A 12947-nucleotide genomic window follows, 5' to 3' on the forward strand; every position below is an offset into this window, starting at 1 on the left:
TGAGACAACTGCCCCCGGTGATTTTTAGATCTACCAAATTTTGTCAAGGCCGACCAAACTTCAAAGACGCCGTCGTCCTGCCTCAGACCAGGAACAATTTTTGTCAGGCGTGAAATCTGACAGATTTGTTAATTTACACGCCATGATTTGAAGGAAAATGTCAATCAAGAAAATTTGATCTCTATTTTTGGTCGGAGTATTTCAGAAAATATAAAAAAATAACAAAAATATAAGGCAGCGTTCATAAAAATGTACACAACATAACGCAGTGAGTCGTGCAGGCCTGTCATTTCTATTGTTATCACTAAAAGAATTATTTGGGGATATTACGGCTATGAAAATGAATTTCAAACCAAGAATTGCAAGGCATAGGTAGGTTCCAATAATAAGGATGAGGCCTTCGCCGCCTTCTAAGGACAAATCTGTTGTGGTACTGTAGAACGGCAGTTGTAGTCGAACAAGGTAAAGCCTCCACTAGCATAGTAGAAGTAGCAACTCCCTCTGCTGGAGTTGAACGAATTCAAGGAAGAAAAAAAACTAGAATACAAGCAATAATATGTCGAGGCAACATATTCGATCGAAGCGGTTAATGATCACCATAAGCCCATGACTCCTGAGATCCGATGTAACCTTTCCCGCGAACAGCGAGCAAGCGATGGTAGTCTGATGGGGCATGTGGTAAAACATCGACTGGGGTGGAGTGGACTGGATTTGTAAAACATGGACTGGATTAGTAAAAGGTGGATTAGTAAAAGGTGGATTAGTAAAAGGTGGATTGGTAAAAGGTGGATTAGTAAAAGGTGGATTGGTAAAAGGTGGATTAGTAAAAGGTGGATTAGTAAAAGGTGGATTGGTAAAAGGTGGATTAGTAAAAGGTGGATTGGTAAAAGGTGGATTAGTAAAAGGTGGATTGGTAAAAGGTGGATTAGTAAAAGGTGGATTGGTAAAAGGTGGATTTGTAAAAGGTGGATTAGTAAAAGGTGGATTGGTAAAAGGTGGATTGGTAAAACAATAAATGAAACAATAAACTTTATTTTGTTTGCAGATCCTTTTCGTTCTCTTTTTATCTTTATTATCCATACAGTGATCCGATCAAACAATGTCAATGGTATACATTCCAAATAATTCATTCTTTACTTTTACTATTAATTCACTTCAACATTAACTGTAACGAAATCATAATAAGCAATAATTCCCTAGTTTTCTTTATATTGTATCAGAACGTAAATGTAATATTTCCGCATTAGTTCAACGACAACAACAACAACAAAAAACGAAACGCTGTTTTAACACTGTTGAATCAACAAAAGTTTTACAATAATGTCCAAACGTTCGGCCTAGTAACGAAACAACAGAACTGAGACTGGGAGATGTTGTTTATTTATTACCATTTTATAACATTTGAATTTATCAGCTTTTTTCATGAAATGGTTTCGAATTTATTTTTTGATGGCGTGACAGTGAAAACCACTGATACATGCATCCATAAATAGCACGGCTGGAATGAATGTTTTGACCTTTGACCAATTTAATTTGGCATCATTTAAATTTTGCTGCGAAAGCTTCACGGCGCGCTCGTGATCGAGATTTCGGCTTTCAAGCTTCCATCTCTTTCTATTAAAAAGCGAAGACGGCAGTTTTCTTTGCCAGAGTTTAGATGGAATACAATATGCATAAAGGAAGAGATAGGGAGTGGCACATTTGGATCTGTTTATTTGGCGAAATCAGCGAAATGCACCGACGAGGAGCATTGTGTTGTCATCAAGAAACTCAAAGGGGAAGCGGCAGCTAGATGCTAAACGACGTTTCGAAAAAGAAGCTGCTATATTGCATAGCGTGAAAGGCCACCGAAACATCTCCTGTTTTTTAAAGTTTTGCCAGGAGCCCCACGCAATCATGATGGAGCATTCGTGCTTCGACTTCGGTCCCCTTGGCGTTGAGAAAAAAGTGTCCACGCGCCGTCCGACCTCGTGCCATTTCTTCTTCCAGAGCACAAGGCTATGGCTTTCACCAGACTTGGCGTTTCTATTTAGTTTTTTTTTTCTAAATTAAACATCCCGACACGGTAACTATTAGCAGTATAGGTAACTATTGCTGAAAAAAAAAAAGATGTTTCAACAAAAATCGCGAAATTTTGCATGTAGGTACCGTCTTTTTTCATTCTTTAGCTGAAGAGTGTAACGGGTTTGTTTTATTTAATTTTCAATTATGTGTAGAAAAATAAGGGGAGCGTCACAAACATAACTATTAGTCGCACTAGAACGATTAGTATATCAAACAAATTCTACACTTGAGAAAATTAGGTTTGGCGAAGTAACCGGCGTCACGTTTACATTTCCTATGACATCATTACATTGAGTAAGCAGTTTGGTGTAAATTTTAGCGTCTCCGTCATAGAATAAGAAAAAACATAGGCGAGGTTTAGTCTGACGGAAACTAACGCGCGCGGTTTATTAGATTGGATCATAGTCGTTATCTAGATATATATGTAAATATTAAGCAAGTAATGAACAACGTTTGTTAAAAGCGTTTCTATCACAGGTTTTTTTTTTGCGCCTGCAAGCGGTTACGATTACGATCTTAAAAAAAATTGATGCAAAAAAAATCGCGCTAACTTTAGTTCACAGCTACTAAGCTGAAGAGTATAACGGTTTTTTAGATCACCTGTCGAATCAGGGGAGCATCATGATATATTAGGTTTTTCATCATCTTGTATTAGGTTTAGCGAGGTGACCAGCGTCACATTTACATTTATTGTTGCTGTTGTTTCGTTACTAGGCCGAACGTTTGGACATTATTGTAAAACTTTTGTTGATTCAACAGTGTTAAAACAGCGTTTCGTTTTTTGTTGTTGTTGTTGTCGTTGAACTAATGCGGAAATATTACATTTACGTTCTGATACAATATAAAGAAAACTAGGGAATTATTGCTTATTATGATTTCGTTACAGTTAATGTTGAAGTGAATTAATAGTAAAAGTAAAGAATGAATTATTTGGAATGTATACCATTGACATTGTTTGATCGGATCACTGTATGGATAATCAAGATAAAAAGAGAACGAAAAGGATCTGCAAACAAAATAAAGTTTATTGTTTCATTTATTGTTTTACCAATCCACCTTTTACTAATCCACCTTTTACTAATCCACCTTTTACTAATCCACCTTTTACCAATCCACCTTTTACTAATCCACCTTTTACCAATCCACCTTTTACCAATCCACCTTTCACTAATCCACCTTTTACCAATCCACCTTTTACCAATCCACCTTTTACTAATCCACCTTTTACTAATCCACCTTTTACCAATCCACCTTTTACCAATCCACCTTTTACCAATCCACCTTTTACTAATCCACCTTTTACCAATCCACCTTTTACTAATCCACCTTTTACTAATCCTGTCCATGTTTTACAAATCCAGTCCACTCCACTCCAGTCCATCTTTTACCATATGCCGTCTGATGGTGTTTATTTCCTTGTGATTGACACTTGTGGTTAACAAATATTTTGCTGAGTCTCAGTGCGCCCACGCTTGACAAATTGAAAATTTGGCAGAGACAAATTTTGTCGAGATTTTTGGAAGGGCCAAATAGATTTTGTCAGTTCAGTGCGTCCGGACCCTTAACCTCCCACATATTCTGCCGAAAATGAAGTCAACAGTTTTATTTCGGTAGTTTGAATATTTTTCAGTTCTTGCCGGAGGGAATATTGAACGTAGGATTTTCAGGACATGGCGTTATCAAAAATACTCGGAAACACTGCGATACCCCCACCCCCCCACCCCCCTCGGGTAGCAGCTCGAGCTCAACTTCGAAAATCCTCGCTCGGTTTTCCCGCCACTCGGAAGCGAGGCAGGTCCAGCGGCTTTCTTTGACAGAACGCTCCGCGGAAAAGTGAATGTTTTTATTTGATCGTATTCTTTGTCGATCCACTCGATCATTTCCGACATCATTTGGTTATGGATTTCTATTTTCTCTGTCAAAACGTTCTTCCTGTCCTTGTTGCTGTGGCAGTGATTGCGATTAGCTTCTACTTGTGGCGAAGGAAATTCACTGAACAGGAGGAACCTTCGGAGTCGGGTCGTGAGAAGATACAGTCCTTGACAGCTGACAAGGTAGGCTGAAAATTACTGTGGTTCATTCTACGTTCACTCTGTCGCTTTTTAACTTCATTACACTGAATAAAGGAACAAAAATCTTTGATATATTCACTTAATTTCGTTACTGTTCCAGCTTTCTTTAAATATTTTGTAAAATTCGCCTTCTCGGCATCGATCCACAAAACAGTGAACTGGTCTTTGATCGCGATTTAGCTTTTTCGAGTGAAAGGAATTTTTGTTTGTCCTAGCGGCAAAAGCATCCGAAAAAAATACTATGTCTAATGCGTTTTATTTCTTTGGTAAACGTTCTGAAATTCATGACCATTTATATCTGTGATAACTGATATAATCAGCACCTTGTTTTTTCATGTCCGTTTATTTGTTTAAGTTAATGTATAAAGAGTTTTTCGCCCACTTACGGGGCCAGCCTGTCAAATCACTAACTTAAGCGTAAATCTGAAGTTCAAAAGAAAATGCGCCGTCCAGTTGAATTTAAACTGTGTTTAGCTTATATTCTTTCAAATTTCAAATAGCCTTTTAACTTTTTCGCCTGGTGTACATAGCTGGTAATTTCAATGTTTCTAATTCAAGTCCTTTGTTTGTCCTTTTTCTGGTTGAACACTAACTGTTAAGTATTATTTTATTAGTGACCAGTTTTCAAAGAAGGTGAAATTAATTTTTTTTAGAAACCTCCAATGTAAACAGGCAAATAAAGGGTTCAAAATTTTTGTCAATCCTGAAAAGGTTGTGAAATTTCAAGTAAAAGTGCATCAAATTATATCCTCATTTCAACAGTAACCCTCACCCCTTCCCCCTCCTTAGCTGTTTAGTTTAAAACTATTTAGACAGTTAACTTAGTATTTTGAATTGTTTTTAAGCTGTTTTTTTTATTGTCAAACTCAAATCAAACTGTTCTCCAATAATAAGCTTCCCCAAGAATAGAAAATATCCCTCCCCCCACTTGCCAAATAATGATTTCCCTAAAAGGTCCTTCAAATTAATGTAAGCACAGGTCTTGTAATTATATCAACCTCATTCCGAGTAGGGATGTCCACATTATGCCGGCATAATAGTAAGGCAATTGCTGGAATAATATTGCAAAGTTTCTTCGACACTTTGTGTTTTATAAAAACTTTACCAAAACCATAAAATTCCCACACAAGACGCCAGCCCAGGTACCACATTTAAAGGGAGTGTTTACATGTGAAAACTCGCACCAGTGCGAGTTTCATACCGGTATGACATTATAATTTCATATTGTTTACATGAAGGATGAGATTTTATTCTACATTTCCATTAAGGGAAACTTCATGATGGCCGACGGGTGTTTAAATTTGTTTAAACAAATTTGTGATTGTGACGTCATCTTGGATTGGATGTAAAAAACTACGCATGCGCCACCTGTTACAGACTCCCGGGAGAGTGATTTTACGCCCCCGGACGAACAGTTGAACTGCGTTTACATGACATCGGGATCAGTTTGCCTACCGGAATGAAAATTTCGCCCCGGTACAGTTTACGGGACAAACTCTCACCGGTATGACTCGCTCCTGTATGAGATAATTTTGTGCTCATATCATGTAAACGAATACAGAGCCACAAGAGGGAACTGGAGTGAACTCGTACCGGAATGAAAGTTGTGCCGCTATCATGTAAACACCCCCAAAGTCTAGGCCTGGTTACAAATAAGCAAAAACATGGCTTCCAGCAGTTCCAGTTCTATAATATTGTCAGCTGCCACCTCAGATGAGTCATCTCAACAATCGAAGGAGGAAAATCACAAAAAAAGAAGAGTTTCATGGAGCATAAAAGTGTGAAACATGAGTATAATGTGGATAATTCTAGTTCCCAGGGTCTCTTCTCTCCCGTCCCTGGGAGGATAGGAAGAGGAGAAATCCTAGGAACAAGGTTGGTGTTATCAATTGAATGACAACCCTTCCAAAAATTTAAGGCTCTAGTATATACCATAATCTATAATTTGGATCAAAAACCTTGAAAACAGATTGTTTGAGTTATCCCCCACTTCCATTTATAAAACCACCAGCTATCGACAGAATCCCGTCTTGGCCATGCCAAAAGCTGCTACATGACAGCATTATGTATGCATCATATTTAACAATATTATTCCATGAGGGCACGTTGGATGTGAGATGATAGATAGCCAACGAGGCACGTAGCGCCGAGTTGGCTATAATCATCTCATATCCAACAAGCACGAGTGGAATAATTGTTTTATTAAAAACAATCAAGAATTATTTCTAGATCTTGCTGATTTCACTTAGAAAGAACAACCAGAAGACAATTTAATGGTTGCCATTCCTCAGGCATGGTATAATGGCTCATATACCATGGCCTCTGAGCCAATCAAACCCCTGGAATTGCATTATACAATGATGCAGTTTTTAATAAGGTGGGCTATACAGAGAGACTCTACCTGTCATTATAGTGTGCAAAGGGGGAGAAGCTAAATTTCTCCTGTATTGTCAACTATTCATTGGTATAATTTTATCTGGTACAACAGGAAGAAGATGATGATGATGAAATAACTCTTGAAGAAGCTACCAAGTTTCTAGAAGGTCAAGGCCTTATCAAGGCTAAAGATATCCACTACCTCCCAGAAGATGAAAGAGAAAATCTTGCAAGGGAAGTGAACGAACAGCCACTATCAGAGATTGAGCAGAAGAAGAAGATCAAAGAAATGACAGTGCAGGATGCCTCTGACATCCAGACTTACTACAAGTCTTCTCGGCTGGGTATCAGAGAGATTGAAAACCAAATGACCAAGGAAGAATTGGCTCAAGAAAGAGAGTGAGTATCAAAGTGATGTTGTTAATCCTTTGATCCCAATACCGACCAGTATCTAATTTCTCCTTACTATAGAGCAGTTTTCAATTGAGTGTCGAAAGTAATTTCGCGTTTGCTTTGATTTTGCATTACTGCACTTTGTGATTGGTTAACAAAACTCGCGCCACTTTCTCAACCAATGGGAATCCAAACCAAAACCGATCGTGTTTTGGTCACACACGTTTCCCTGCGCTTGGCGCCAGTTACATGTTTTTACTTTAAATTCTGATTGGCTCGTTGTGTTGTTTGCATTGGCCAGAGTAATTACTTTGGTTTTGGTTTTCCGACACTCAATTGGAAACCACTCTATCACAACTAAAACCAACAATTATTATAACAAAACTAGTTGAGAGCAACAACTTTAAATTAATGCATACTGGTATGTATTCTCAATATAATTCCTTGGAAGAAGAAAATGCAGACTGGACCATAGACTGAAAACCTTCCTTCCCACCACATCACGTAATGTTGTTTTGGGAGTCTAATGCTTCACCAGGATTCTTTTCATCAGCAGAACAACATTATTTTATTAGGGGGTAATTTTATTAGAGTTAAGTTGTCAGTGTATGTATTTTATCTGTACAGTTCCAGAAAATGTTCATACCCACCCCATGAAAGCTCAATGGAAAATTCCAAGGGGAGGAGGGTAGGGGGATCTGCAAAGGATTTTTTTAAGGAAAGTATAAAGATAAATTGGAATTTTCAGAGGTGTTGGGGGGGGAGGGGGTTGGAACCAAAATGCCTTACATGGTGGGGCAATGATAAATGTTATTATTATTCTGCTGTAAGTGTACATGTATCAACAGTTTTGTCAAAGATTGTGGAGTAAGTGGGCCCCCAGTATTATCGTTTTTGTTTGTTGGGCCTTTTTGCCCTTTAAGGTCGGCACACACGAGGGGACTAGTCGCAGGGACTTGTTTCAGGGACTAGTCCGTTGTAGAATTTACACGATGGGACAAGTTGCAGGGACAAGTCCCTTGAAGGGTTTACACATGGGGACCTGTTGCACATCAAAATAGCAAAATTTAGGGGTAGCATATTGTAAGCATTGTTAGTATTGTAACTACGGTAAGTGATGTATGTAGTATTAATGATGTACAGTTGTGTGTTTTAATTTAAAAAATAATTTAGAGCGACCTCACTGAAATTCAGGGAAACATAAAGACGAAAAAGGAAGGGTCCTAAACAGTGAAACCGAAGTTACCAAATTTTAAAACCGCAAAACATTGAAATACATGTACACATCAATAAAACAGCACATTGTCGATCTACATTACAACTTCACGCCGATTTAAGTGTGTCATTCAGAAATGGGAAAAACTGCTGGATTTTGTAGCTTGAAGGCTCGTTTTTAGTCCTTTGGGCATTCACTTCGGGAGCCACGAAAACATGTTGAATAAGTTCGGTTTCATTTGTTTGGAAAAAGGTGAGATCTTTTGGATGAGGACCTAAAGCGACTTCAAAGGAATGGAACAATAGTTCAATTATGCGGCCACGAGCGGCAGAGTTTATTATCGTATCCTTTTGTTCTTGATGTGTGAATAAACTGCATAGAATGACTTGGCACTTTACATGCATTTAGTTTTTTTCGCAAAACATTTTCAAGCTCGATAAGTATTTACGAAAATAGAGCATTTTGAGAGCTTCAAAAAGAGATCTTGAACGAGGCTTTTTGGTCAATGTAGGCCGAAGTTCGATGTTTGTTTGTTGATCGGCAGTTCGAACTGCAAAGTTAATTTATGCGAAGCTGTCTTCTTCCGACGCGTGTGTGAATTCCCGAAAGTATTATTGCAGAGAGTCCTGAATGAAATTTAAGTTCATCTCGAAAACGTTGCTTTTTTATTTGTATTTTTTTTTACGAGAACATTGGTCGATTTGACGGCTGTAAAATGTGGTCTGAATGAGTTTCTGTGGTTGAGATTTCTCAACGACGCGCCGTCTGACAGTTCCGCAGCCGACTACTCCTCGTTTAGATTTTGAATTATTGAAGTTATTCCCTACAAAGTAAAAAAAAAGTTGTTTGATGAATTTAACTTTCTTCTTTAAATAAATCAAATGAAGCCTGGATTTTTTATATTACTGCAAACGCTGAGCATCCTGAGTTCTTGACATTAACAGCCGTGTTTACGTTTGATATTCGAGATCATTCCGATAAGGCAAAGTGCGTTCTTGATCATAAGCATAAAATAAACTTTAAAAGTTTAGAGATTATCAAAGAAAAGTTGCAGTCCAACAGCTTTAAAAAGTTTTTTTTTTAATCAAACTGAGCTATTGTTCGTTCTCAGATGATAAACAAAAGGAAATTGTCACACATTTCCTCAAAGGGCCTTCCAATTTCTATAGTTGTCTTACATTCCCGAGTGACATCCAACGTGAACACCGATGAATCGGCAATGGTCTAAACAATAGCATGAATATATGAATACTTAACGACCCACAAAACGTGGGTACACACTTAAATTGATGGGAAGTTGTCATGATAAAATTAGTCAGTCATTTACAATTTCCAAAAGGTTTTTTTCTTTTTTAGAGTTCGGTATACTACTGATTCAGAACAGAAAAACAGCAGGTATTCAAATAAGGCCTTAAATACAAACAAAACTAAAATACTTGTTCAACCTCACCATCGGCCGCCATATTGAAACAGAGTTTGTAAGGTGTTATGGGAGCGAAAATACTATTAAATATTTAAATATTTTCATTTGGTCGCAGTGACTTGTCCCACGAACAGTTCACACACAGGGACCAGCATAATTTGCATGAATCCAGACATGGTTTGAATTCGTGGGACAAGTTGCAGGGACCAAATTTTGGTCCCTGCAACTACATTTTTTTATGAAAATGGTAGTTCACATGAAGGGACTTGGTCACAGGGACTAGTCCCTTTGTGCAAACCATTAAGCAAACTGTTGTTACTTCAGACACTTGAAAATTAATAGTTTTTATTTAAATTATTAAAGGACTCAGAGGAAACAGCTTGAAGAAATTTTTAAGCTACTTGAGACTGACAAGGACAAGTTTGGTGTAACATCAATGGACGATCTTCAGGCACAAATGAAGCTATACACAAGATAGTGATTAAAAGGGTTTGACACTAGTGCTGCTAAGTTGATATACCATTGTCACTTATTGTATTTCATAATGACAATTTTTTACTAGTTGAAAACTTTTCTTATGGTTTCCTATTCCGCTGACAGCTCTGCCCACCACCCATCAGGGTTCAATATGGTTTTAGGGTTCCAGAGATTCTAGAAAGCAAATCAGGGCTCTGGCTCTTCGTGGCTGTACTCCAGGGGTGAGTTGCATAAAATTTAATGTCAGGTGTAACTGCTAACGCCAGGCATTCAGCCCAGCCGCATTCAGTATTTTAACGTCTGATGATAGCTTTTACGCCCACCGTTAAGTTTTATGCAACTCATGCCAGGTCTCTGTTCAACCAGAATCAGCACTGTTGTCTGAGCTCCAAGTTGATATTTATGGCGTTGGTATCAAGTACCCACAGCAAAAGTTTCAAGACTCCAAAGACCTACCACCCTCCCCGTGGGATTGCAGGGGGAGGGGGGGGGCTAGGTTGGCGGTACCATGCTCACATTTCAAGCATTCGCCCTTCATAGCTCTGACGTTCAGGGCTAACGTTCAAAACGTCAGCACTTTTGTGCCTTGACAGAAACACAAAACAATGTACCTGGCTTCCTTTTTCATTTTTTCTACCCACTTCAAAAGTCAGTGACAGCCCTGTGTTCACTGTGGAAAAGAGATCTTCTGGGTTTCCCAACCCTCATTAGGTAACCTAGATTATGTGTCTCTTGGAATTTTTAATTACGCGTTTGTTTATAATTTTAAAATTGTAAATTAAGGCTTGATATACTTTCCACTCTTTTTTCCAAATTTTTACAGTGGGCAGTTAGATTGTTCAGGTAGTTATATCAGATCATTACATTGTATGGCAAAAAGAAGAAAGTATTTTCAAGTGCTATATACCAGTATCTTTTTAATGTAAAGTTATTTATTAAGCTACAGTTGTAATATATTTGAAAAACACCCTCTAACGTAAAGGTTGTATTTTATTTAATTTCTTGACTGCGTTGCCTTGATGTCATAAGAGAATATTTTAGAAATAAATGTATGTAATTGTCTTCATATTGAGCTGTTGAAATCAGGAGTTGGCATTGTTTGTTGTGGAACAACATTGTTTAGAAAAGACATAATTTTCATGTTGTGCGCAAACATTCCTTAGTTTGGAGTTTGGTACAAGAGGGGACATTTAAAATAGCATAGTTCTATTTGTTTGCATGTCAGCAAATAAAAATTGGCTGTAATGGCAAATAATCCTATGTTGGGTATTGTTACAAAGCAGCTACCATTTTTTGTGTCTTTTACATAAAAGTTAAGAAACAATAAAACCTGCCAAAGTAAAACTACATACAATCGTGGTGTCATATCCTTGAAACACCACCTCCTTGTCTGGAACAACATTGAAACATTAAGGAAGGGTTTGCTATCCATTCAAACTGTTTCAAGGCTTGTGGCCCAGATTGAAGTAGTATTACACTATTTTCTGCTGAATAATTTGACAATCATTAGACATTATCTCTGATTTAGCACCTCGGCATGTTGATGAATAAGTTAGGACTAACATTTCTGTTAAAGTAGCATTTGGTAGAATGTTTTTGTTGTCTTTTCAGAGATATTTGTATGAACTATCACAATGAAACTTTTACATTCATTTGTAAATGTCTTATCCTCACTGTTGCAAAACCATTACAATTTCCTTGCATTTTAGAGGTAAGACCTTAAAGAGTATTTATTATTTAATCAATGTGTTTTTGTACATTAAAAAGAGTCTTATGTGTGGTGAAAAAGTCCTCTGAATATTTTAATTATTATTAATAAAGTAAAAACTTTTCTTAAACCTGTTCTGTTCTCATATACTTCTTGTGGTACTTTTAGGTACATTTTAAGCATGTGTTACACTAGGCAATTTTCCTTGCAACTTACCTTGCTTGCTTAGAGGGAAGTATCATGGGGATTTTGACCTTTTGTCATTAAAATGGTGCGACAACACCTTCACTTAGTTACAAAATAATTCCAGGACATCAAGATAAAGAAATCAACTGAATTCTTGAAAGGAACAACTCATGACCTGCTCTAGTGCGTTTTGGCAACAAAAATGCGAGAACTTGAAAATAGTTAGCCTGGCTAACTTTTTTCAAGTTGCAGGACGCTTGGGTGATAGTTTCCAACAAAAAAAAAAGCAATGCTCTTAGGTTTTTTGTTGATAAAAAACTATTTGGAATTTTTGATATATCACCAAATTGCCGTGATACAGGATTCCCCAAAATGAACATGCTCGGAATGTGTTTGTTTGCAGCCAGTATTGAATACACTAGAATCAACTAGAATCTCACAATGATTGCAGCAACAAAAACGGTGCAAGACAAGCTTACGTCATTGCCTGTTACACTAAACAATTTGTCACCACATTTCTGCCAAAGAAAATAGCAATTTGAATGAAAAAATGCTTAGTGTAACAGGCCACAAGCCAGTCATTGCCTGTTGCCTATGACCATCCCATTACTACTTGGGATACTCTACCACTGAGCTACAGGAGACTCGTGGGAGCTAAGGCCCACTAGATTCATGTGACAAATACCTTGAATGTCGATGAGTGCAACCGTGAAAGCAATGGGATGTTATGTTTTAAGCCTGTTTTTAAAAACTTTGCCTTCACTTGAAAATACCGCTATCAGCACAGGCTAGATCTCCATCCCAAATTTATAAAGATTCCCGAGTGGTACATCCATGTCCGGCAGATACGTGTTTTTGCCTCGTCTCCCGCTTTGGTACATAAATTTCCCGCTTTTTACGTCCACTATAAATATTGAATACTTAGAAAGAAATAAAACGGGTAAAAATGAAATGTTGAAATTACGTTGGAAGGGTGAAGCCCCCCTCCCCACCCCCACTGTAGCCCTAAATGTAGCCTTGATGCCACAGCCC

General features: G+C 37.7%; 1 protein-coding gene and 1 long non-coding RNA gene across 2 annotated transcripts; both read left to right on the forward strand.

The window, feature by feature from the left end:
* Positions 1-3880: 3880 nt before the first annotated feature.
* LOC146461046 (uncharacterized) lies at positions 3881-11861 on the forward strand. The gene is made up of 3 exons (XM_085087438.1): positions 3881-4118; positions 6625-6911; positions 9908-11861. The coding sequence occupies exons 1-3, from the start codon at positions 3963-3965 to the stop codon at positions 10020-10022; spliced, it is 558 nt and encodes a 185-aa protein (XP_084943564.1). The 5' UTR covers positions 3881-3962; the 3' UTR covers positions 10023-11861.
* Positions 7698-9901, forward strand: LOC146461047 (uncharacterized). The gene is made up of 3 exons (XR_014857504.1): positions 7698-7978; positions 8081-8209; positions 9419-9901. It is a non-coding gene; the product is annotated as an uncharacterized LOC146461047 (long non-coding RNA).
* Positions 11862-12947: the final 1086 nt, after the last annotated feature.

This window comes from Pavona decussata, unplaced genomic scaffold (genome assembly GCF_977016875.1).
Source record: "Pavona decussata unplaced genomic scaffold, jaPavDecu1.1 SCAFFOLD_202, whole genome shotgun sequence".
NCBI lineage: Eukaryota > Metazoa > Cnidaria > Anthozoa > Scleractinia > Agariciidae > Pavona > Pavona decussata.

Bases quoted from the DNA above. Each gene is read 5' to 3' on its own strand.
- LOC146461046 (XM_085087438.1), top strand. From the start codon at position 3,963: ATGGATTTCTATTTTCTCTGTCAAAACGTTCTTCCTGTCCTTGTTGCT. The intron at 4,119-6,624 runs GTAGGCTGAAAA...CTGGTACAACAG, and splicing joins AGTCCTTGACAGCTGACAAG to GAAGAAGATGATGATGATGA. The intron at 6,912-9,907 runs GTGAGTATCAAA...AAATTATTAAAG, and splicing joins GAATTGGCTCAAGAAAGAGA to GACTCAGAGGAAACAGCTTG.